This window comes from Tamandua tetradactyla, chromosome 1 (genome assembly GCF_023851605.1).
Source record: "Tamandua tetradactyla isolate mTamTet1 chromosome 1, mTamTet1.pri, whole genome shotgun sequence".
Lineage (NCBI taxonomy): Eukaryota > Metazoa > Chordata > Mammalia > Pilosa > Myrmecophagidae > Tamandua > Tamandua tetradactyla.
In genome coordinates this window covers 121,428,551-121,455,315 of record NC_135327.1, presented here as the reverse complement: position 1 = coordinate 121,455,315, position 26,765 = coordinate 121,428,551, and the positions used below count along the sequence as shown (strand labels likewise).

Sequence of the window (26,765 nt, the reverse complement as noted above, 5' to 3'; positions counted from 1 at the left end):
CGGCGTCTGGTCAGGTCCCTTTGCCGGCCGCCGTGGGGTGAAAGCCTGTGGTCCTGGAACCCGCCCTCCCCCCGCTCCGAGTCGCTCAGTCCGGGGCTGGAGGTGCTAACCCCGGGCCTAGCGCGAGGGGCTGCCGGGGTCCTGATTCCGGCGCTAGCTGGGCTGGGGGAGACCCGCCAGGCCCGGGGCTCGCGTGCAGAAAGTCGGACAGATGGTCCGCAGGGGCCACTTCGGGGTTCCGCGACGGCTAAGGCCGCCCGGGTAAGGCACCTCTGCCGGGAGTGGGGGTCGCAGATTCCACGCCCTGGGGATTCGGCTGGTTAGCCTTTATTTTCTCAGCCTCTGACCTGTAGCAGGGATGGTCAAGCTGTTGGACAGCGGCAAGGGCCGCCTGGTTTTCCTTTGCCGCGCGATCAACCCTTGGCAAAAGATTCCCGTGGCCAGATGGAGGAGGTGCCACCAACCCTTTGTGACTTTGAAATGTTTAAAAGATCTGGGTGCACATCTTTTACGAAGTAAAGGCACTGGTGCAGATTTTTGAAAAGAACTTAATGGTTGAGGTGGGCAGTGAAGGCAAGTTGGAAGCAATTTGAAAGGCCTTTGCTGCAAGTTTGAAATTGGTGTACAGTGGAAAAGGAAATATGACCTCCTTGTTTCAGAGCGAATTAGCCTGCAGTGATCAAGGAATATTTAGTTGTCCTTGTTTTTGTTTAATTGGTCTGCAAAGAATACCACTAGTAGAGAAGTTCGCAAGCTGAGGAAAAGTAACAACGATAGGATCTTTTATTTTTGGCTCTTAGAAGTAGTATCTAAGCCATCATCTGGACAGTTCTTGGTGACTGTGAGATTCATCGTGAAGATGTAGTGTAGTGGACATGCGCACATGTAACGCTTTGCCCATTTAACTTCACACTTACTTTGGCAAAACATCCAGTAAATTGGTAGAGAAAACTGGGCTGCCTCCTCATCCTGGGAAATCTTTCAAAGTGTAGGGGATGTTTTGGTCTACTGTGCTACTTTGTTCTCCAACTTTTAAGGATTAAAATTTTTAAACTCTAGTGCCATACACGATAAACAGCTCTTTATATAAATACACTAAGTTGATTCTGAAGGATAGGTTCTTTTACCTCTTGGCCTCTTTCCCCTTGCCCCATGCAGGGTTACAGCCATGTGTCCTGACAGGGCTTTGGATCATTTGTAGTTGCTGTAACAGAAATTGAAGACTTTCTAAGTGGAAATTTGCACAATAAAATGGCAATGATGGATTATATCGTTGCAATTTTGAGGATAAATATATTTTGATTATTACTAATCATTTTATGCCATTTGATATAAAATGACATGGTCTAACTCAGTTTGATGTATAATGTGATGGTAGTAGAGATAAATTTTGTAATTACAGTGCTGTTGTCTAAAAGGTTAAGATCAACACCTCTCCTGCAACACATATTTTTTTGATCATGCTTTTATATTTTAATAAGGTTGGGATACTAATTTTTATAATTAGATTATATATTTCATCTATCAAGATCTGTCATCAACAGGGAGGATAGAATGTCAGATGGGACCTTATGAGTCAGCGTAGCAATCTGGGGTTGTTTATAAAACCTCCTCCAGAAGTGAATCATCAGCTTCCTTAGGTGCTTCAGTGCCTTGAGTGTGAAGCAGTACACCTGGTGTGTGTACTTGCCTGGGATTAAATGTCAAGAACTTAAACCAGAGACTGGGGAAAAATAATAATCTCACCGGGAAGCTTTTAGCCATCTTCATGTTCTGGCAGTGTCCAATTGAGTCAGGTGTAATGCCCTTCACACAAAGATAACTATACACTTGAATCACAATATCAAATCTCCGGAATAAGAAAGGACTTTTTATTACATGTAGAGATTTAGGCTCTATATTAAAATCATGCGTGACTGGGTATGTATGTGGCTGAGGCAGGGTGGAGTGAACGTATTTAATGTCTCTTGCTTTACAAACTACAGAAAGTAATATAAGTAATGTGCTACAAAAAAAGTAAAACTTGGCAAATACTACTTGCTCACATTGAGCACTTGTTATATGCCAGGCACTGTTCTACTAGTCTTTACAACCATTCTATGAGGTAGACAACTATTGTATTTCATCCCCCTCCCATTTTTAGTATCAGCATAATCAGGAGGAGTATTTAAAACTTGTCCGTATATCACAGTTAATTGGCACAATTTTTTCCTACTCTTACATAAAATAATAATGTGTTTTAAATCATTGAATTTAGATTTAGTGAGTTACAGTATTATTTACATTTAGGTATACAACTAGTCAGTAACTAAGCTAGGATTTAGAACCCAGTTAGTCTGGGTTATGTTATAGTCTGCCTTTCTCAAAGCTCCTTAAGTAGTGGAGATGTTTAGAAGACTAAGTGAGAATGCATTTTCAGGGTTATAAGTTAAATAATTTAGAAACTGATTCAGCCTCAGTATTAGTGAAGAGTTTTCTTATTTTTTTCTTGGTAAGAAGTGATTTTCTCGAAGTCATATGTGTAAAATTTCAAGATCTGACCCTAGCCTACTTTTATTAACTTTTTTCTCCTTAGTCTTCTAAACTCCAGGTTCATGGTACTCATTCTTCTCTAAACATGCTTTGTCCCTTTATACATCTCGCAAGTGCTGTTTTTCCCTCCCTACACTGACCTCTCTCCCCTTGAAAGAAACTACAGGTTTTTCCTTCAGGGTCTGTTCAAATGCCATGCTGCAGAGGTAGAAATGAGGAATTCAGTGTTTCTCCAGCTATTTGCATTGATTATGTTGTATTGTAAATAATTTATATCTGTCCCCCTTGCACCAAACTGAGCTTTCAAGAACATCTTATTCATCATTAAATTCCCAGAGCCTAACACAGAGTAGAAACTCCATAAATAACTGTTGAGTAGATTTAAGTCCCTATTTCATTCTATTTTCCTCCTTGCGTTTGGATCTTTATGTTTTAAATAAATTTCATGTTCTAATTGCATGCCCTAAATTCAACTTTAGAAAGTAGATTTTTTTGTTGAAATTTAATTCCTTTTTATCACTAAGCATATTAATTGCAAATGTTACATGTTAATATTGCTTGTTTTGGAGCAAAGTGAGTTGAAAGCTTCAGAAATTAAATCAAGGAAATTAAAGCTTTAGGTATTTCAGCCTTTTCTTTCTTTGACTTCTAGAACGATGCTAATCTGTATGACATAATTTATAGGGTACTTCTAGCTCCCCCAAAGAAAAATTTAAATGATGATTTGCAACACAGTTCAGTGTACCAGATGTGTTCTTTTTAAAGGAAAATAGATGTACAATATCCAGATATGTCTTCTCTTTGTCACGTTTTGGTTTTTAGCTTTTTTTAGTTTTGCATATTTTGCTTGCTTTGAAGTATCTTACCGTTATAGAAAAATCATGCATAAAAGCCTGAGTCTGTAGATTGACAAAATAAAATACTTATGCTTAAGGTAATGGAATGAAGAGGAAGGGCACTATTCATCTAGATAATCATAGCATTGGAGGTGGTTGAAGTGGATAAGTATTTTCCTTAAGTTGTTTCTTTTTAATTGTTCCTAGCTTCACTTATCTGAGTACTTGCCAACTTTTATTTCATACTGCTTACATTAAAATAGCTATCAAATTATATTAGGCAATTGAAAATAATGACTGTATTTTGGGGGTAAAATTTGGAAAGAAAAATATGTGCCAGCTGATAATTACAAACAGTATACATAAAAAGTATGCAGCACTTTAATGTATTTGTGCATCAGGATTTACATATAGCAACTTAACCCCAGAACTATTTCCTTCCCTGGAAAAATTAACTTGTTTTAGGTTTTGAAATTTTGTGAGGCTTTCTTTTCTAGATCAGGTTAATTGATTTTGACTTGGATTACAATACTATTTATTGTTACTACAATTTTTATTTTATTGTTAAAAATACAAAAAAGCCAATCTCTTTTCCTTTTCAGTTGCCCTTTTATTTTACTAACAATTCTTTATATTAAAATCTCTGTTAAAATACCTGGTGTTTTCTGTCTTCTAACTGCATCTAGCCTGATACCATAATATAGAAACCATTAAATTCAGATCCAAAGCTTGTCAAAAACTTTGCATTCTGAAATATATTAAGAAAGGTCATCATCATACTATCAGTCATTAGCAAATACATTTTTTTCCCTGAGAAGACCAGAAGTTTCTAAAATTATGTGTTTTTAAGTGCCTTTTGGGTAGCAACAACATCAAATTTGTGGTGATACTGGATTTTTCTAATATGAGGTTATCAATTTAGAGCTATTCTCCACTAGCTGAACAACTGAAACTGTGTGTGGATAATAATATTGAAGGGGAAAGGAATAAATATGCATTCTAAAGATATCTTCTGGTGAAGAAAAGACTCATTATCTTCAAATGGTTGGTACAGCACTTCTGTTGCCACAAAATCGTATTGATAATGTTTCAGCCTAATCCTAGGCATTAAAGATTAATCAGTTTGTGCGTTCTGTTTAGAATTTGATTAAAAAACAGAAGTCAAATAACCAGCTCACCCCCTATAAAAAAGAGGAAGAGAGAAAGAAGAAAAGGAAGAAAACCCCACCAAATTAACTTGTAGTTATTTGAAATTTCTTATAAGTTTTTTACTTGGTTTAATAAATTTGTTTAAAGGTAGATGCACTATAATTATGGAATTTTCTTCTGAAATTGAAACTGTTTATTTTTAATAGAATTTTACTATATTGTCATTATAAAACAATGTAGTAGAAGTGCCATTTTTTAGGAAAATAACTTTGTGTTCCTACATTCCTTTCTTTACTCTTCCTTCCTTGATTATTTATGTAGCTTAATTTTATGTTTTAGAACTAGTATTAGGTTTTAATAATTGGAAAGAATTAAGACCTAATTATTTATAGTTTAGAGAGATGTTATTAAAAAACCTTTTAAAAAAAAACCTGCACAGGTCACATATGTAATTACAAAAAATTAATAATATTTAATATCCTACTTTGCTTATCCAGTCTTCTACTAAGATGATGAAGGATTTTTCACTTTCCCTTCCTGTTCTAAAATAGAACTTTAAAATATTTTATGATACTGAATCAGCAACATTTAGTATTTATGAATACTTGTCTTGCGCTTTTTTCACCTTTTGTTTGTAGATGGCCAGATACATGAGTAACTGGCTTGAAAAAAGAGATGTATTTTTCTACTTTTAATATCTCTGGGTCTTTCCTACCCCTGCCCTGAATGGTTCAATTCCATTTTTATTCTGAAATGGTCTTACCAGATTCCTTATCCTAACCATAGCTAATTGTAAAACAATATAGCTTGCTGTGAGTAGAGAACTAGAGCTTAAATAATACAGATATTTTATTATAACACACAATTAATCTAAACATCTTAGTTTTTTCCTCATTCAATTTGACAATGTGATTTTTTTTTAATGTCTCCAAACCCTTTTGGTCATGTACATTTGGCTAATGTATTGAAAAATAGTCAAAAGAAGTAGGGCGGCCCAGTTTACATGAAATCTGAGGTGTTTCTTAGTTGTGGAAATGTCTATTTTAAAACATAACAATCCCCACCAAACTGGGACAGTTGATCATCCAAAAGGAAGGCACCAGAAAGGTAGGAGAAGCTAAATATTAATAATGATGAAATCTGTATTTATTGCTGATACTGATCATATCTTCAATTACCTGTGACTGACATAGATTTAAATGTTATCTTTGTGAAAAGGTAAAAGGATGAAATTTTAGTAAGCTTCTTAAAAGGGTCATAAAATAATCATCTTTCTGTTTGTACATTTACCAAACAGAGATGACATACTTCCTCATGGGGAAATTGTGAAAATCAGGGAGTGCATTTATAAAATATTTTAATAATTACTATATCTCCAGATATGCTAATATACTAAATATTATGATAGTTAAATAGGAATCCATTTCCAAAAATGTCTTTGCTTTTATCCTTTCAACGTTTCTTTCCAAACTAGAAGTAGGAGTGATAAGCAGATGTAAAGATTAGTTTGTGGTTGAGATAATGCCCTAGAAAGAAAACTTGAGCAGAAGGAGATAGCAAAGTATTGAACAAGGCATTTAGGAGTTAGGAATCTCTTATAAGTGAAAATATATACCATCAGATATTAGTATCTCTTGAATATTAATGTATTGATATTTACTGTTCTTCTCATGCATGGGTAATGTGTGTCTGGAAGTTAGAGTGAAGCATAGAAAACTTTGTACTCTCTGATCTCAAGGAGCGTAAATGGGATCAAGATTGCCAACATATAAAAATTTAACTATTGTTTAAAATGCAGTTATGTTTAACTATTCTAGGCAATGATTCATGTGACTACCTTCTCTCAAGTGGCAGATTTCTTGGAGAGAAAGTTTGGCAACCTCACAGTTGTATGATGCATAAATACAAAATCAGGTAAGGTTTCTCCATTTTATTGTTGGTTGTTTTTTCTCTTTTCCAGAATGGCTCTTAATAGCTAGTGAATGGGGGTTGGTAAAGCAGGGAGAACTTGTTTCTTCTCCATTAGGAGTAGAGATAGAGAGTAGGAGTAGGGCTAATTACAAGTAAAAGATCCTGTCCAAAAGCTTTGTAGAAAGATCTCTGGCCAAGCTGCTTTATCTTAGGTGAGAGGTAATCAGAATCCTTGAAGCAAGGACCCTTGCTCTGGAACATGGATACCTACGTCTTGAATTAATTCTGAGGACTAAATGAAATCATGGATATAAAGTACTTAGTACAGTTAGAGTACATCTTAAGCACTAAATAAATGGTAGAATGTTATTATTGAGAGTTAGTTGAGCATATATGAATCATGAGGCTCAACAAACCTGGTCACCTATTTCTATAGTGACATGACTGTACAAATAACAATAATGTAAAACTTCCTTCACAAACTCTGTACTTTGAAATTCCAGTATACTGATTTTATTTATTTTAATTTAAGCTTCTTTGTTGGTTTCAGTGAAGCAAAGAACTGCCTTGTAGATAAGCATATTGCATTTATTGGAGATTCCAGAATTCGTCAATTATTTTATTCTTTTGTAAAAATAATTAATCCCCAATTCAAAGAAGAAGGAAATAAGGTAAGAATTTGTCTGTTTTCTTCTTTGGCGTGCTATGCTTAGAAGTTAACCACCTCAATAGTTATAGGAGGAAAGTGCCTCTCCAAATTAATAGTAGGAACTATAAAAGTTTTACCTGGGTTTTAGCAAAGTTAGATGAGAAAGGGAAAAGTTGCTCTGATGAGTAACATAAAAAAAAAAGTGGTGAGCAGGGTATTTGCAAACTTTTTATTAACTTAAACTTTTGGTTTTCATAAGCTATACATTTTTACCCTAGAAAAACCCTAAAAATTCCTTGGAAAGAAGACAAACAGAAAATATCATCTCTGAACTCCTGTTAATGTTTTGGCATAATTCTTATCTGTTTCTTTTAAAAATATACTTGTAATCTTTTAGTGTGCACCTTTTATATCTTCCTTTTTTCCTCTACCACTTATGATAATTCACCATATTATTATACAGTGAATTTATGTATCTTCTTAATGATGACATATTATTGAATAGATATAATTTTATAAATCTTTCTTTTTCTTAACTTTCTCTTTTTTTCTAATTTTTTTTTTTTGGTAATTAAAAAGACATTTTCAGTTAAATCTTTGTGCAAAAACTTTGCTACTTTAATTATTTCCTTTGGATGGAATCTCTAAAATGCCAGTACTAGCTAGGTTAAAGAATATAAACAGGGCTCATTTTACTGCAAACTTGCTAGCACTGGGCAAACTTGCTGTATAATTAAAGCAACATTATGCAAAACTGCTATTTGGATAGAAAATTTTTCATTATAAAAATGTGTCTTTCTTTGAAATCTAACAAGCATTATTCTATATGTTAATTATTCTTTTGTGAATTACCTCATTATATCCTGTTTATACATTTTTAAGTGATCAAGTACTCTAGTTATTGTCTTCAATTGTATATGATTGCGAATGAAGAATAGCAATGGGAGAAAAGTAGAGTACAAAAAAGTTGAGAATTATTGGGGGAATAGCTCATGAACTTATAATAACCTGTACATATCAAATCACCCTGTGGTAAAGAATTGAAAACTTAGAGGCTATATAGATAAGTGAACTAGTCACATAGTGATGATGATAGTGGAGTATTTAAATCCTTAGGACTATTCCTTGTGAGAAGAGTTCATAGGCAATTAGAGATTTTATCCACTAGGAAAGACTCATAATTATTTTAAAGCTGAATAATGGAAAATAATAAAGTCAACTTTTTATTTTATTTTTATCTGTAAATGCATTTTCCATTGGTATTTAAATACATAAAATACAGTTATACAATTTATACAGATGAGTTGGAACTATTTAATTGCATGAAATTATCAAAATTTAAAGTAAAAACTTCAGTACACTTTAAAAGTAGAGAGATTTATTACAGAGACAGTTTTAATATTTCTGGGTTTAGAATCATGTGACTTTCTGCAAATTATAATAATGGATTTAGCAACAGTTAGTTAATACAAGCTCTAATGGTTTAATTAATAGCTAAAGATAGGTACAATATGGTGCATTGTTTCTAAGCCCTAGTTATAACATGCAGGTTTCCAATTCTTATTTTCTAGGGGTGCCCAGTTATCCGAAAATTATTAAACAAGATACTTTTTAATTCACATGAATTGAAAAAAGAAACGAGTAAGAATGGCATGTCATAGCCTTAAAGAGATAGTTGAAAAAACATTTACTTTTTAAGCTGCTAGTGAAGCATTCGCCGTACTTAGTTCTCCTGTCTCTGAACACCTTGAGAACAGAAATCGTATATCACATTGCTAGTTTTCTAAAATACATTTCTAGGTGCCTAGCATGGCATCTAGTATATAGTAAAAGGTTTTTTTTTTTTTTTTATAAGAAGGATTAGCACATGCTTTTTTCAAATTATGTTTTGTAGAAAACTAAACTAGTTTTGTGAGAAACTCTAGCCAGATAATTGCTTCTTATATTTGCTCATATCTTGTCATGATTGCATCATATCCAGAGGTATTATATCTATCCCACTCTTAGGTGGTTTTAATTTAGGGTAGGGATAGTAAATATCTGAGATATCTTGCAGTTAAGAAATCTATTCATGTTGTTTCTAGCTGTAGTTCAGGCTATATACACTGGGTCCCCTTTTATCTCAAACAGCTAGATCCTAGATTTAAAAACTTATTTGTTGATATTTCTTTAGGCTTGAAGGAAATGTAAGATATTCCCTCAAAAACAAACTATGAGGCAAAACCAGAGATGGGAGCAGTGACACTAGGCAAGCGTGACGAATTGGGTTTCCCTGAAGGCAAATGTCAATAGCTAAATGCCCCATATATGAAACACTAAGCATTGGTGCAGCATATTTTTCAGTATCAATATTGGAAGTCTGAGGACAGTTGAATAATAGTTTCAAAGTACTAAAAGAAAGTATGTTTCAACATAGAAGTGTATACCTACTGGAAAAATTTATGTTATTGAGACATTAGAACATTTTCAGTTAAACACAGTGAGGGTTTACTACACGATACTATACTGTATTTACTACTAGGTATTATACTATATAGTACTGTTGTACTAAAAAAGTTCCTAGAAAATGAACTTTGTGAAGGAGGAAAATAATGCAGAAAATATGATCTAAAATATAAGAAACAATGTTTAACAAAGAAAGTAGTAAATATGTTTGTAAATCCAAATAAGTCTGTGTAGAATTTCTTTCCTAGTAGGTAAAGAGTTAGACAAATCAGTGGACTAGAATATGGAGCTCAGAAATGGATACATGCCTATACATAGACTTAGTAAGTACCAGATACACCATTGGAAATCCTGAGGAAAGGGAGTTTGTTCAATTAATGGTGCTCAAATGCTTTCTGATTAATAAACAAAAAAAATTTCAATCTTAGTTTACAGAATAGTTAGCTTCTTATTGACGATCCCTACCTACCCTCTCAGCCCACCAGCATTTCTAACTCTGACAGGGTTTCTCTTCTTTACCTAGAGGACTTGGTTATGAGTAGTTGTAGTCTTCTATCTTTTTTCTGCAATTGGACTGGTTATCTTTAAAGTGAAACCTACCGTAACCTAAAGTCATATATATCCATATATGGCAGGACCTAATTATATTTGTGAGAATGGACTGGGTGGTGCTGCAGCAACAAACCACTACATAATCTTAACGACTTAACAAAACAGAAGTTTATTTCTCACTTAGCACTGTATGCCCTAGGTGACTTGACAAGAGGCTTTGCTTTACCCAGTCATTCAAGGATTCCTGCTGTTGGAAATGCTACCATCTTGAAGTTGTACCAGTTGGAGCATGTGGCCTCCTCAGTCTCTGCATCAGGTTAAGATACAGACTAGAGAATTATCCTGGAAAATTCAGCCTGGAAGTGACCCATGCATGTCTGTCCACATTGCATTGGCCAGAACTAGTCCTGTGGCCATGCCTGATTGGATATTCAGGAAACGTAGGGGAATAATCCAGTTTGTCTTTGCCCATAAATAGTGATGCTAGGACTAAATTGGAATTATGGGTAGCTTGGCAAAAAGGTGATTCATATACACAAGTTCATGTATCTGCTTTTTATAGTTGAGGTTTTATCTGTGAACTATATCTTACATGTATGTAAACACATAAGCAATTGAACTGTTATTAGTTTTTTGGGTTTTTTTTGTATTCAATGCAGGTCTTTTTCCTTTATGGTTGAATATAGATAATTGAGATTTAATACATAAAAATAAATCAACAAGAGCAGCTAATGGGAGAATTATTTATATAAAATCAATCTACATGTTAATGATTTCTCTTATCTCTTTTTTTATGGCAGCATGAAAACATTCCTTTTGAAGATAAGACTGCATCAGTTAAAGTGGTAAGTTCATGTAATAGTTAAATATTATAATGTTGAAACTATATTCACTGGTTAATTCATTTGCAGATTAGTTGATGTTTTATACATACTGAATATATTTCTGTATATTCTTGAGAACAGATAAAAATAAGATAATGAAATATTTGAGTTGTTTTGTGTGATAAATAGAAATTTTAATCTCTCAAATTTTTATCTAGAAAAGTAATTTTGTGAAACCAGTATGTCTTGAGGATTAATAACCATAAAAGAATATGTGTGAATTTTCTGAAATCTCAATCATTATGAATTTTCTTAGACACTGTGAATACAATAGAGATCAAGACAGAATAACCTAATGGAACTTGCATGGCATTACAGTTCTCCACTGCAATTACAAGTAGCATAAGGGTGACAAAAGGGAAAAAGTAGGGCCTGGGGAAGTACAGATCAAGGAATTGAGTGTAGTCTTCCTCCATGAGGAACTAATGTTTTAACTGAGACCTCAAGGATATGAAGGAGGCCCACTGAGATAGCCAGGCCCGGTGAAAGAGTTTAAGAGCATTACAGGCAGAAAGAAAACTATGTGCAAAGGGCTAGAGAAAAAGGAGCATTTAGAACATTGCAGTTGCCGAATGAGAACCAAAATGGATACATAGAGAGCTAAGGAAAGAGTGGCAGGAGGGAGAGGCACCTTTTTATCAATTTTATGGACTTTGGATTTTATTTTGAAAGCAATTGTAAGCCCCTGGATATTTAAGCAGGGATATGGCAAGGTCAGAATTAAAATTTTTAAACATTATTCTTCTAAAATATGGAGATTAGGTTAGCAGAAGACAACAGTGGATGCAAGAACTATCGTGAGACTCTTGCTAAAATGAAGTAGGAGATAAATCTATCTTGTCTCAAACAAGGGGATGTTTTAAGTACTTTATAAAAGACATGTTAGTGTTTATTTTGAGTGGTGGATGTAACAGTTTCTTATACTTTTTCCTTTCTTCTTACCTTTCTCTTTTAGGATTTTCTGTGGCATCCAGAAGTTAATGGTTCTATGAAACAGTGTATCAAAGTATGGACTGAGGTCTGTATTTGAGAATACAATCTTTTTGGTTTTGAGCAAACAAATTATAAAGCCTGCAAGCATCTGTTGTTTTTCTCCCCTTTACTTACATGTCCCACTCTCCTATACTTTATTCCCACCATCAAGTTCTGGACTGGTTTTGTCACTTTATTGAGAGGAGAAACCATTGACCAGTACCTTTGTATTGTCATTCTAACCCTAAGGCAGATTATGCTTGGGCCAGACTTTACAGACTAAAAGTTTTCTGTTACTTCCACAGCTCGGCTAACACAACCCAGGTCACCTTTCTAGAACATGTACACATGCTCTTAAATATTTTTCTACTTTGTTCTTCAAACTTATGCCTGGATACTTCAGGAACCATTTTTTTCTTTTTCTTTTTAAATAGCCTATTTTCCCTTTTAGCATTATATTTGTGACCCAGAAGACAAGACTAATAAGTTTTGACTCCTAATGTTTGGAAATTAATTAGAGATGAGGGACATTTAGTTAACCTCAGACAACACCTAATTCTCCCTCAAAATCTCCACAACAATCTCCCTATAACTCTGTATTCTTTCCCAGCGCTTTTGCATTTGGGATGGATACAAGAGTATCCAGTTTTTTTTGGCTTTGTTTTGCTTGATTACTTTTGCTGCTATGATGTTTTTCTTTGCTTCTTTTCACGGTAAGTGTTCGGTACTGCAAGTAGGTCATACACTAAATAGGCTTTTGTAGGACTCATTGCTAACCTAGTCACCATTTCTAACATTGTTTCTTTAAGAAAATATCAAGTTTTTATAAGAAAGAGCTAGGATTCTACTTTCTTGTAAATCAAGATCTGCCTATATTGTTTTGTTTTTATATCAATTAAAAAATGCCCAGTCGTGTAGAATAGTTTTATTTGTATGTTTAAAATCATTGAAACATATGTTTTATATTTGTACTGAACCTGAAAGTGTGTACATGAAAGTAGTAGAAATTCATGCTTAAACAGATATCAATAGAATGTAATCTATAAGTCCTTCAAGATCACAGAAAGTCTTTATTTACTAACCTAGAGATGTGCCACAGATCCAAATTTTCCATTTTTATAGTTTACTAAAACTAGTTTTTGGAGCCTTAGATTCTATTGCAAAACTCCTGTGGTTGTTGGGAGAAAGGGAAGATTCAATTTAAATAGTTAAATAGATGGCCATGTAGTTACCTATTAATTAGCTGATTGGTTCATTCATTCAAAAAGTATGTATGCATGTATATTTGTATGTATATGTTTATATATTTTTGGCAATTTCCATAGTAAGTTCTGAGAATACAGAGATTCACATTTTATTACTCATGTACTTATGTACTACATGATAGCTTAGTAGTACATTTTTATTACTTATGTATTACCTGGTAGCTTAGAATGTGCCTGGAAATTAGTCTCAACCTTGAAGAATTTGCAGTCTAGTAGATAGTGACTTACTTAGGAATAATGATGTGGTAAGATGAAGGCTAATATATAATTGAGCAAAAAAGAACTGTGAAAGTACTGTGGATAGAAGCTCATTTACTGGCCCTTGAGATAGGGGGTGCTGAAAATATAGGTGATGGTCCAAGAAAGCTTTACAGAGGAGATAATATTTCCAGAAGAACTGTGGGACAGAAAGATAACACTCAACTGGAATAGGCTTATGGAAGTCAACAGCCATAGAAACAAAGTAGAATTTAAAGAACTGTTAAGTAGCTTGTTATTCAACAGATATTTACAAATCACCTACCATATTCTAGGCACTGAGCTAGACATTAATAGATATGCTGGTTAACAAGCAAAGGTCTTCCCCTCAGAGAGCTTCTAGGATAGTCTCAGATAGAACTAATTAAACAAGCAATATGACATATGTTTAAATAGGGAACTTTTAGGGTACAGTGGGATTACAGTGGCTGAGCACTAATGATAATTTTAGAATTTTCAGTCTCATTTTCAGATAAAGTGATCGCAAAGGTGAGGGCCTGGAGTGAGGGGGTCTTTCCATGTAAAGGAACTAGCAAAGATGCTAAAAATAGAATGTAGCCTATTCAAGAGCATCTGCAGTTTTAGTGTGGTTGAAATACAGAGTGGTTTTTATTTCCATTTGGTTTTGGTTATTCCTTTCATGTGCTTCCTTTTGGAGCACATTGACAAAAGATAAGGTAAGTATATAGCAGATTATGAATTTTAAAAGGTTGATAGTAGTGTCTCTTTAGGAAGTAGTTAGTTAGAATGAAGATATAGGGCTTGACAAGCCATAGTTTAACAGACTCTGAGGAAATTCCATAGGCTAACTTCAAAACTTGATAAATGGAGACATAAATGAAAAGTAAAGAAATTGGCATAGTGATCACAAACTGCTTTGTCAAGAAATCTGTAAGGGTGTGAAGGGGAAGAATTTGAGAGTGAGGTAGGGTCAAAGGTAGATTTTTTTAAGCTAAAGAGGATTTAACAGTTTGTAGGTTGAGGGAAGAAAGGAGAGTGGAAAAGCAGAGTAGGAGGACAAGACTGTTAGTGTTGTAGTTGGATGAGATAATTCATGGCTCATAGCTCCAGAAATAAAGAGGGAGGAAATCCAGTCACAGAGTAAGAGGTTAACCACTGAGTGAAATAGGAATATACCTTCTTTACTCTCTTTTCGAAGTAAGATAGGCTGGATGAGTATATAGGAGAAGAAAGGAGAAAAAAAGATAAGACAAATATGCCAGCTGAATTCTGTTTTCTCTATGAAGTTCGAGAGTAATTAGATTTTCTTATGAAAGTGAGGAGGAGGACAAGAGGGATTTGCATAAGGAAAATAAGGTTTAGGATAACCGCTGTGAAGAATGGAGAAGGCTGCCACCTTGGGATGAGGTAAAAGTAAAAAACACATTTCATTGAATAATTCTCTAATAGTGTAAACTGAAGCACACTGGACTAGAAACAGAAGCATATCTTGGAAGGGAATGGGGATTTATTTTGTTATTATGTTTCTGTGTTTTCATAGTTTTCTGTAATGAACATTTATTTTATTTTCCTTTATAATCAGACAGTAACTGCCATTTTAATTTTTATGTATGGATTGATTTTTTTTCTAGTTAAATTTCTTGCTTACTTTTGTTTCTTGTACACAAAATTGAAATACCAGGTCTTTGATGTGATAAAAAGAGCACTGAATTCAGAAGCCAAAAGACTTAAGTTCTAGCTTTGTCCCCTGTTAGACCTCAGCAATACCCTATAAACCTTTCTTAGTCTCTTTACTTGTTTTGTAGGATATGTGCAATATATTCCTGCCTATCTCATGGGGTAATAAGAATCTATATTAAAGTGAGATAATTTAAGAAAAAGTGCTTAGTTAATTGCTAAGTACTATATAGTTGGTGGAATCAGTAGTAGTATAGTTTGGTTTGGGTATAAATTTCTCCCTTTTTCCCCCATATTGTGGTCTATAATAATGATCAATTTATTTTGTTAAATACATGTTGGATTTAGCTTCCTCAAAGAGTAGTAGGTGTCTTTCAGCACTAAATTTATATGTTATTTAACATTTAGGCTGTGTATGCTGTAGGCTTCCATGACGACCTTTTTTAAAAAATATTTTTATTGAGAAATATACACACACATAAAGTCTTACCATATGGTACAGTCGATGACTCACAGTACCATCACATAGTTGTGTATTTTCCATGAAGACTTTTTAATTGACTAGCAATTCACTCTAAGCAATTCATTCAGTATTTAGGATAATGTTAGGTCATGTTAGATTTCAGGGTTTTGGGGATGTGTGTTTGTTGTTTTATTTTTTATTATTATTTTTTTGTATGCTCTCTGGTAGGGTCATATTTCATTATTTTTCTTGTAACTTTCCCGTTATTGCAGCATTATTTGTTGAGTTTTTGTTGTTTTTTTTGTTTTGCTTGTTTGTTTGTCTTTTGGAAAGTGCATGGACTTGGAATCAAACCCAGGTCTCCCGCAGGCAGACATGAATTTTACCACTAAACTACCCTTGCACCCACTGTTGCTTTATTTTTAAGACCATCAAAGAGTTAACCATACAAGCCATGTCAACATAAAAGGAATGGCATCTCCCATTTTGACAGACAGCAATAATGTCATGTCTTCAGATGTTTTCCTCATTCTATCCTGTATAACCATATAAGGTTTTAGGCTTTGAATGTCTATCTTATTATAATAAAAATCCAATAAGAAAACTCTAGAGATTTAAAATGTATTTAGAAGGAAAAAGAATTGAAATTTTAATGAAAAAATAAATGGTGTTGTTTGTATTAATTTCCTTAACTGCATATAACATTATGAAAGATTTTTATTTCTCTAGGATTCTGTTACAAAGCCCCATGTGATTGTAGCAGGAGCTGCAACAGTAAGTTATTACCTATATTCTTATACAAGGCCTTTTATTTCATACCTAAGGGCATAATAAGAAAAGTATAGTTTACTGTGTTTAAATAGAATTCTTGATTGCACATTTTAATTCCTTTTTCTATCAGAAATAATCAGATTGATGATTTTTAATAATAATAACAATTAATTTAGGACATTTGGTGCTAAATATCAGTTTTATATCTACAATTTTATATCTAAATTTATAATCTAAATTTTTCTGTATTTTACATCTACAATTTTATCTCTAAAATATTTGCACCTAAAATTGTATTCTTCTTGAATATTATACATTTGAGAATCTTATTTTTATAATAGCTTTTTCTAACTGCTTTCATAGATTTCATGAAGAGAAATCAAATTTTATTTGCCTATTGAATAGAAATGGAAATCATCTTAAAATAATTAACCTTGTTACAATAGGGTCATTCATATGCTTTAATTTTTCTATGATAAAATATTGAATTAATGCTTAATTTTTACTTATTCTTAGTGGTCCATCAAGATTCACAATGGTAGCAATGAAGCACTTTCCCAATATAAAATGAACATTACTTCAATAGCACCACTTTTAGAAAAATTGGCAAAGACTAGTGATGTTTACTGGGTCTTACAAGGTAAGGAATAAGTAATGAAAAAATGTCATTTTGTATAAATTTTGAGACATGGGTTTTTATTATCTCCTGTTTCAAGAAGCAAAATTACTGCTTTATGAGAATATATCTTGAAATAAGGTTTGTGAGATTAGATTAAGCTTTAGTTAGTTGCTTTCCTTATTATGAATTTAAGGAGCAGATAGTCTAATAAATATATTAAGTAAAAATTAATAAATAAAATCCTCCAAAGAGCCTCAGCAGGAAGAATGGCTGTAAAATATAACGAAGAGATATGTTGTAAAAGCAAATGCGATATTTACCTCTGATTTTTATTTCTTACAAAGTTTGTTTATTATGATTGGAAAATAATAGAGAAAAAGTTATTAGCAAGTCTGTTTCACAATATTAGAATCGTTTGAGGTAAATATACTTTGGAATTGACAGAATATATTTAAATTCACACCATCTAATTTATTCTTGTAATGAAATTCTTTAAGAGAAAGTGCATGTTAAATCAGCTCATTTTAAGAATTTATTGACTGTCCATTTTTTAATGCCTAGCAGAGTATTGAAATGCCTTGAATATTTTAACAATTTAAGTTGTCTGTCAGAAATTTTTATAATTTCCAAGTTGAATGTCAAATTGAAAGGCATAACAAAGGATGGTGATAATCTGTTCCACAATCCCTATTTTATTTATTGGCTTTGTTAAGCTCTCTCTTAGTTAAATCAGAAAAATTTAAATTATGTATGATTGGTAGTAAGATAATAGACAGATCCTGATCCTTAATAATACTACTTCCTAATTGTGTGAACAAAGTTTACAAAATGAAATGGTAACAGGAAAAAAAAACAGATTGGCTTCTATTCTTGATTAGGTAGTCTTTCATAATCCAATTTTAATTTCCTGTTACCCAGTAAAACTCCTAGCATTCAAAAATTGTAAACTCTTTTTTCTTTGGGGGGGTTCATGTTCCAGGAATCGAACTTAAGCGTCCCGCATGGAAGGCGAGCATTCCACCATGGAACTATCCATGCACCCTAAAAAATTTTAAGCTCTTAAGACATGCTAAAACAAAATGCTTCCTCTAAGCTGTAAACATAAGAGAGAAAAGGGAAGAGTTCTCGAAATTTGAGGGAGAGGATGAGTGACTTGAAAATTGAATTTAAGATAGGAAATGTAAACGGCCAATTTTAGGTAATAATAAATCATTAGATATCTGGAATCATCTGGACTTTAAAAATAAAATATGAACTGGATTCAAGTAAACTTTTATAATCACAATTTCTTGTGTTTCATGCGCAGATCCTGTTTATGAAGATCTATTAAGTGAAAATAGGAAAATGATTACTAATGAGAAGATAGATGCCTACAATGAAGCTGCAGTCAGTATTTTGAATAGTAGCACCAGAAATTCTAAATCAAATGTTAGGATGTTCAGTGTTTCCAAATTAATTGCGCAAGAAACCATCATGGAATCGTTGGATGGCTTACATCTTCCTGAATCAAGCAGAGAAACTGTAAGAATTCCTATGTCTGTCAGAAGATAGAAAATATAATATCTAATTGGTTATAGCCGTAAGCATCCATAATGTAGTTGTAAATAATTTATCACAATCTTAATTACTAGTGGTTATTCTATCTAAAGCTAGATCTAGAAATAATTTTGTTTTCCATTGCCTAGTTAAATATACCTTGGAATTTTCATAGCTCTGAGAAAAAGAAGTTATGGAAAGGAGGAAATACTTTATACATACTAAATGAATTTCATTGTATTCTTGAGAGTAAAAAAGAATAATAAAATGATAGAATAAACGTGTGTGTGAGTTGTTTTGTGTGATAAAATAGAAAATCTAGTCTCAATTTTAAGAGCTAGTCACTCTTAATATACATTGTCTCATAAGAAATGTGTAAGTTCTCAGCATACTAATGTTTGAAAACTACTGCTATATATATGTTCTCCTTACCTTAAATGTTAAGATTAAACTTGAGTGAAGAACACATTTTATAATGTATGGAATATCTTTTATTATTTACTTATAGTTCATATACTCTAACAATTATTCAAGGTATGTAGCAGATACTTAGCAAATCCAGGTTGATCAAAAGGGATTTGGGTTAAGCATTAAGAAATTGCATAATTATAAATCTTACAGATAGTAGAACAGATATCAGTGGTTCTTAACCTTTTTGAATGTCACATAACTCCTTTGAGTATCTGATAAAAAAGCAATGGTTCCATTCCTCTCCTGCAGAAAAATACATATACACCCACGTACACACATACATACATGGTTCTACCTATAAAAAGGGTCTTCTTGGACTCCTTGGAAGCTGATTAAGAACCTTGGTATGGCGTCTGTAGATTTGTATTTGCAGGAATGCCATGCACAGAACCTTTTGAAGTCTGAGGGCTAAAAGAGTGAGATTGTCTAAATACTTGATTACTTTTAATGCTTAAGCTTAATTAATGTAATTGTTTAGAGTTCCACATATGCCTAAACTATGAAGTTTGTATGAAACTAGAGTTTGATTGATCTTTCACTGTACAGAATCTTGATATTAGCATGCCAAAAATATTTTTATTATATCCCAACCATGTTGATGATTCAACATTTTATCTAACATTAGAGATCTTGAAACTATAGGATCTTATATAACCTGTAAACTAAATGAAAAGTATATTAAAAATATTGTCAGATGAGAATTATTTTTTGGTGGCAATTGTTCTACATTCTTTTTTTTTTGCCTGTGAAGACTTGAAATCTATCCTGAGTATCCTGGTATCTTCAGTATTGAAAGTCTGCTAATTAAAGTTCTTTGGTTCTTGACATCTGCCAGTACTTTTTAAACCAAAGCTTATGACCCCTTAGCAGCCATGAAGTTGATATTTTAAAAAAAAGAGAATGGAACAGAGTAGAAAAATGTCAGAATACATTACAAGTAATAAGGATAGGTATTATGTGTGTCCTGGATCACATTGTAAAATGAATTTCCTATTAAGGATCATACTCAAAAAGTTTGAAAAACCCTGAGCAAGCTATTATAGACTGAAAGAGTAGTTATTTTCATGAGTGTTTGGGAAATGGTAGCATAGAATACAAAAGCATTTTGGTTTTAGTGCTGAAAACTTGTCAGTGTTCATAGTAGAAAATCTAATGTCAAATATATTACTGACAAGATAATAACCAAATAACTTGATTTGTTCACAGAGTGCAATGATTCTTATGAACGTGTATTGCAATAAGATTTTGAAGCCTATAGATGGTTCCTGTTGTCAACCTCAACCTCCTATAACTCTCATACAGAAGCTCGCTGCTTGTTTTTTCACTTTATCTATTATCGGATATTTAATTTTTTTTATCATTCATCGTAATGCTCATCGGAAGAATAAGCCATGTCCGGATTTGGAAAGTGGAGAGGAAAAGAAAAATATTATCAATACCCCTGTGTCGCCGTTAGAAATACTTTTACACTCTTTCTGTAAACTTGGCCTGATTATGGCTTATTTCTACATGTGTGACCGTGCAAATCTGTTTATGAAAGAAAACAAATTTTATACACATTCATCTTTCTTTATTCCAATTATCTACATCTTGGTTTTGGGAATATTTTACAATGAAAATACTAAAGAGGTAAGAGTCATTTTCTTTTTAACTCATGTTATCTTATCTCATTATAAACTCTAGATTAAAGAAATAATATCATTTATCATGCCAGAACATACAAATATGTATATAGAAGAATTTTTATTTTTTTGGAACAGTTTGGAAGACGTTAAAAGAGTCAAGATTGTTGAAAAGTTGGAAAATAATCAACTGTGAAAAGATTTCATGACTTAATGTTATTTTGACTGCTTGGCAATGGAGAAAGTGGAGGTGCTCCTGATTTTATAGTGATCTTCAGATGTGGGATACTATTACCTTTTATAAAGTTAGAAAAACATCATTAGCAAATATTTATGTGTGCATACTTTATATATTTATACAGATATATACATGCAAATTAAAACTTAGATAATGATATAACTGTTTGCAATATTCTAAATTTCCTGTTTCAGAACAGCTGGAATTGCTCAGAATATTTGTTTCCTTTAAAAGCATGATTTATTTAAATTAATAAATTCTTTTGTAAGAAATAGCGCTTATATGAGGATGATTAATCAGTTCTTCATCTCCAGTGAGAATGTATTGGGGAAAATGAACTATAGTAGTAGAGCTTTTTCTGACTAAGTTTAAGGGAACGGTAGCATCCTTTTTTAACTCTGAGATTCTAAGATTTTATTAAAGAAAATTATAGAATGCCTCTTAAATTTTTAAATATATCTATCATAGTGTAAATATAATTTTAATATAAAGAAATGTTTGTATTTGTCTTTCACATTTATATTGCATTTAAAATAGTAGTCATATCTTTTATCAAAAATAAAATATCGGGCGGGCCGCGGTGGCTCAGCGGGCAAGAGTGCTTGCCTGCCGTGCCAGAGGACCCCGGTTCGATTCCCGGCCCCAGCCCATGTAAAAAACAAACAAACAAACAAAATATAATAAAACAAGAAAATGTTTAAAAAAAAAAAAAAATAAAATAAAATAAAATAAAATATCAATTTTAACTGGTTTGTCCCCCAGGGTATTTTGGTTGGGAGCATTAGCTATATATCCTATAAGAAAATTTTTAACGTACTTAATGTATCCTGTCCAAATAATTACTTCATGAGGAGTTCTTAAAGCACTTCTTTTACACAGGCTAAAGTACTAAATAGAGAACAAACAGATGAATGGAAAGGCTGGATGCAACTTGTGATTTTGATTTATCATATCTCTGGAGCAAGTACAGTAAGTATTTTGAATTTAAGTTCAGAAAGTTTAAGAAATAATGTCACTTTAATGTTTATTTAGGAGTGCCAGCCTTTTTGCATTTTTTATAGTCAACCATTTAGAGATCCTTCTTACTTCCCACCCATCCTTCCTGCTTCCTTTTCTTTTCTTGCTACCTGATTCTTTGAGAGTATATAGTTTTTGAAGCAAAATAATTAAAAAAAAAAAAAAGGTGAAGTAAGACAATAATTGATTTGTATTGATTTGGTCTTATTTTTATTTTTTATTTTTTTGCATGGGCAGGCACCGGGAACCGAACCCGGGTCTCCAGTATGGCAGGCAAGAATTCTGCACCTCGCTGGCCTTAAGTTTAATGTAATAGAAATAGCTGATATTCTAAGGATGTTATTTGATGTCAGAATGTTGAACAATTACAGTTATAAAGAAACTTTGTAGATAATACTTCATAGCAAAAGAATTAGAATATGCAGTTTGCTATCAAAAGAAGTCAAATTATATGCTTATATTTTAGACTCTAACTTTAATGGTATTTTAGGAAATTTAACCAACTATTTGTGTACTTTTAAGGTGTATAAAACTTAGAGATTTCTTGCCCCTGTCTTCAAAGAATATATATGCCTCAGACGCAGCTGGTCTGCCATTGATGATCATGTAGGGTGTGTCATACTTCCAAAGCTTTACCTCCTCTATTCTGGGGATGTTCCTTCCTGTTGATCACACAGTGTCTGCTGTACCTGGACAAAAAAAATGTGTTTTCCTTTTCTCTTAGAATCTTAAAAGATTTAGAATTCTTGTGGTGCGTGGCCACCTTGGATATGGCAGCAGTAGAGAAAATGTATTAATTCTGAGTTGCAACATTCCAGCAACATAATGATTAAAATAGGCTTTTGAGGGTGAGCCTAGGTATCTAACAACCACTTTTAACTCAAGTTTTATAGTTAAGATGCAATCTGACTTCTATAAAGTATGTTTAAAAAATTTAAGAAACTCATTTGTGAGTTGAGGACTACTAAACTATGATTTTTTAATTGCTTTATTTGCCTATAAAAAGCACGTTGGTAAACAATATTGAATCAGTGATAAATTGAGCTAATATGGAAATGTTGCCCAAAAAGGAGTATTTGAAATTTCCATAGCAGCAATTAAGAAGATAACTAATATTATAACTGAGTTTTTATTGATATCTCTAACAATTTGAAAACAGCGTTATTCTTTGTTATTTACAAATATCAGTGCTTTTATGGATTGTTTGAAGGGCACAAGACAGTAATGAAATGTAGTTTTTACTGAAATCATAAGACTATGATATGTGTATTTGTGGCAGTAGTGAAACTCCTGTGATATTGGAGCTAAGCAGTGAATTTAGTAGTTACGAAAGAGCCAGGGAGTAAAAGAAATCTGAAGCATGGAGAGATGGAGATAATAAAACTTTAGAATTTGTAGGATAAATCCAATAGATTCCCTAAGAACTAAGTAGAGATGAATGCTGAATCTTTACAAATATCTCTGATGTGTGAATAAAGACTAGATTAATTTAGGGAAAAAAGTTTTGTTTTAAAATGTTGCTTAGAGACATAATTGCTAACATACTGAATGGTGATACTACTGAAAAAAGTTTTTTCTAAAGGCAGATTAAGTTCCTCAGTTCAGTGATTACAGAGGGATTTAGATTATAAAAGGATAAGGGCAATTTGGCATTGTAATAATTTGCCAAACTAACATTCTAATACATCTTCTTAGAATACATCCCAATTTGTCCTAAATTACAATTTAAAAAATTATCCCTGTTCTAGAAAGACATACTTTTCATTAATAGATCATTTGTTATGATGAATTAGCATAACCCAGCTCTTTTATCTGTAGGATTTTGTAGTCAAAAATCAAATGTATCTCCAATAGCAAAGTATTATTAGCATGAGTTATAAACCATTTGGGACTTGACTCTTCAGTATTTGAGGGTTTAGCCTTATTAAAAACTTTTTAAATGACATCATTATTTTAATAACTTAATTTTAATGTCTTTTATTTTGAGTAAAATGTATCAAACTTTAGTTTTGCCATGATTTTATACTATAATAGAAGCTGTCAAAAATCCCAGAAAATTTGTGTTCTTCTTTGTGAACACCAGAGTCTCCTTTATAACCTGCACCTCTTTTGCCACTTTTTCCTTCAATTCATTGAACTGATTTAGAAGATTTGTTTGAGCATCTTTAATTGGTTCTTTCGGCTCCTGTGTCTCATTTGAAGCGTTGGTTTGTTCCTTTGACTGGAAACGTATTTTTTTGCTTCCTAGTATGACTAATGATTTTTTGCTGGTGCCTGGGTATCTGATTTTCTTGTTTAATTTTTCTGGAGGTCATTTTGTCTCTTTTCCCTAGGGATTTTTTGTTGATTGGCTTTGTTCTCAGTCTGTTCTTTGACGTTAGATTCATCTTATTCTAGACCTTTCACATGGCTTCTGTTTGGCTGATCAGAATTTTTCAGCTTTTGTTTTTCTGGTTTATGCCCTGCCTATTTGGGAGTTTTTTGAGATTGCCCTTTTTTGTATGTGTGCAATTGTTTCACTACCAGGAAGAAGCTCTTCTGTCTTCCTCCTCAGAGAGTGTTGAGCTGCTGTTCATTTTGTTTTCTGCCTCTTTTTTTAGTTTGTTTGTTTAATTTTTAAATTTTTTTTAAACATAGTAACATACAAACATCATTTTTACCATATGATCATTCCATTCTTGGTATATAATCAATAACTTACAATATCATCACATAATTGTATATTCATCACCATGATCATTTCTTAGAACATTTGCGTCAATTCATAAAAAGAAAAAAGAAAAAAGAAAAAAACTCATGCATACCATACCCCTTACCCCCCTCTCATTGACTGCTAGTATGTTCATCTACCCAGTGTATTTTAGCTTTTATTTCCCCTGTTTTTCTCTATACCCCTTACTACTCCCTTTCATTGATCACTAGCATTTCAATCTACTAAATTTATTTTAACATTTGTTCCCCCATTATATACTTATTTTTAATCCATATATTTTACTCATCTGTCCATATAGTAAATAAAAGGAGCATCAGACACAAGGTTTTCACAATCATGCAGTCACATTGCAAAAGCTATATCATTATACAATCATCTTCAAGAAACATGGCTACTGGAACACAGCTCTACATTTTCAGGCACTTCCCCTCCAGCCTCTCCAGTATACCTTGACTAAAAAAGTGATATCTATATAATGCGTAAGAATAACCTCCAGGATAACCTCTCAACCCTGTTTGAAATCTCTCAGCCATTGACGCTTTATTGTGTCTCATTTCTCTCTTCCTCCTTTTGGTCTAGGTTTTCTCAATCCCTTGATGCTGAGTCCCAGCTCATTCTAGGATTTCTGTCCCATGTTTCCAGGAAGGTTTATGCCCTGGGAGTCATGTCCCACATAGGGAGGGGGAAGACAATGAGTTTTTCTTGTCATGCTCACTGCGAGAGAGTCTGCCTGTATGTTTTTTAACATTCCTTTTATTTCCTCTAGCAACTTTTACTTGGAGGTGTGTCTTTGACAGGAGGGCCTGCCAAAATAGGATCAACCCCAATAAGATATGCAGGACAAGACAGGCCCAGTTTTCACAAAGAGGGTGCAATAAGTATCAAGGTTTCCTGGGCATGAGACATAGCAGGGTGCCCATTTTTCTTGTGCATCCTCTTGATTCTGTGTTTTTCCTGTCCTGCCTTGAAGATGGCACTTGTCAGCCCACTGCTCCCCGCTGGTATAAAGTGGTATTGTGCCTTAAATTCTCAGCAGACCCTATTCCTGCCAGAGGCATTGTTGAACAGAAGCTGAGGCTAAAGGCAGACTTAAAATGTTTCTGTGCTGTGTTTTGCGCCCACCCCCCTTTTTATTGTGTAGGAAATCTGCTCTTTAGCCCTTTTTTCCCTGCAGCCTGGAAACTTACAGTTCTCTCAAACAGTCCCTCTTCCCCCCTCTGCTAGAGCCCCTTTCCACCCCTGCCAGGAGCATGTTTGAGACGGGCTGGGCTCCACTTTTTGTAGGTTGGTACTATTGCATTGGACAGACTGGTCTCCACCCTGTAGGTTGAAATGCCTGCTGATATCCCAGCCCCTGGGGGCCTAAATTATCTAAATGAGAGCTGCCACTTGCACTAGGCCCTACTCCATTTTCTTGGGAAGATATGCCCATTATGGAGCTATCTCCTTTACCTGATTAGTTTCTTTGTCTCAGTCACTCCTTGATTCTGCCCTTGCCTAAGAGAGTACTTGAAAGATGAGAAAGGCCTCTGATTTCTTTAATGGGCTGCTGAAAAGTAATAAAAAATAAAAAAATAGAAAAGAAGAAGAAAGAAAAGAAAAAAATATAAATCCTTTTCAGAGTCGCTCCCTACTCCTCCCGACCCTCTACCCCATGCCCTGGTTTCACCAATCAAGAGCCAGAGTTGATACCCTGGTTCCATGTGCCCCTTTTCTTGGGGCATACCCCTTTTCCAGTATTCTGAGCTCAGTCAACTCCAGATGCCTCTGTTTTTTCATCAGCCCTGCCTCCTTGCTGCTGTGAAGAGACCTTATGATATCTTTCATATTTGCCTGGTAGTTTTAGCTGTGTTTAGAACTTGTATTCAGCAGTGTGAATTTGTCGATCAGATCTGTAATTGGAGCTTAATTGAGCTCTCCTTCCCTTGCTCCTAGAAAGGGCTTCTGTTTTCCACTGGGAAAAAACTCCAAATCAGTCTGGTGTGCCAGTGGGGGAGGGGCACCAGCCTTCACAGCTTGGAAGCATTTAGTTACAGTTCTGGGCTGAGATCTTGGCCCTTCCACCCATTCCACGCTGGTGTACAGTGTATGGTTGGTCATGGAAGTCCCCCAAACAATTTTTCAAGGCAATTCCTGGCTATCTACTAACTACCCTAGAGAATGAACTAAATACCACACCTCCCTAGGCTGCCGTATTTCCCTGTTTGTATTTATTTTAACAAAA

General features: G+C 33.7%; 1 protein-coding gene across 2 annotated transcripts in view; it reads left to right on the top strand.

The window, feature by feature from the left end:
* CASD1 (CAS1 domain sialic acid O acetyltransferase 1) overlaps window positions 1–26,765 on the top strand; it is a 50,911-nt gene that overhangs the window by 363 nt on the left and 23,783 nt on the right. For both annotated transcript variants that reach the window (XM_077123657.1, XM_077123654.1), the window contains exons 2-10: window positions 6,335–6,431; window positions 6,979–7,099; window positions 10,875–10,919; window positions 11,914–11,976; window positions 16,284–16,328; window positions 16,842–16,965; window positions 18,251–18,465; window positions 20,158–20,580; window positions 21,691–21,780. In XM_077123657.1, the coding sequence (XP_076979772.1) occupies window positions 6,335–6,431; window positions 6,979–7,099; window positions 10,875–10,919; window positions 11,914–11,976; window positions 16,284–16,328; window positions 16,842–16,965; window positions 18,251–18,465; window positions 20,158–20,580; window positions 21,691–21,780 (1,223 nt within the window). The remainder of the gene's footprint in view (window positions 1–6,334; window positions 6,432–6,978; window positions 7,100–10,874; window positions 10,920–11,913; window positions 11,977–16,283; window positions 16,329–16,841; window positions 16,966–18,250; window positions 18,466–20,157; window positions 20,581–21,690; window positions 21,781–26,765) is intronic.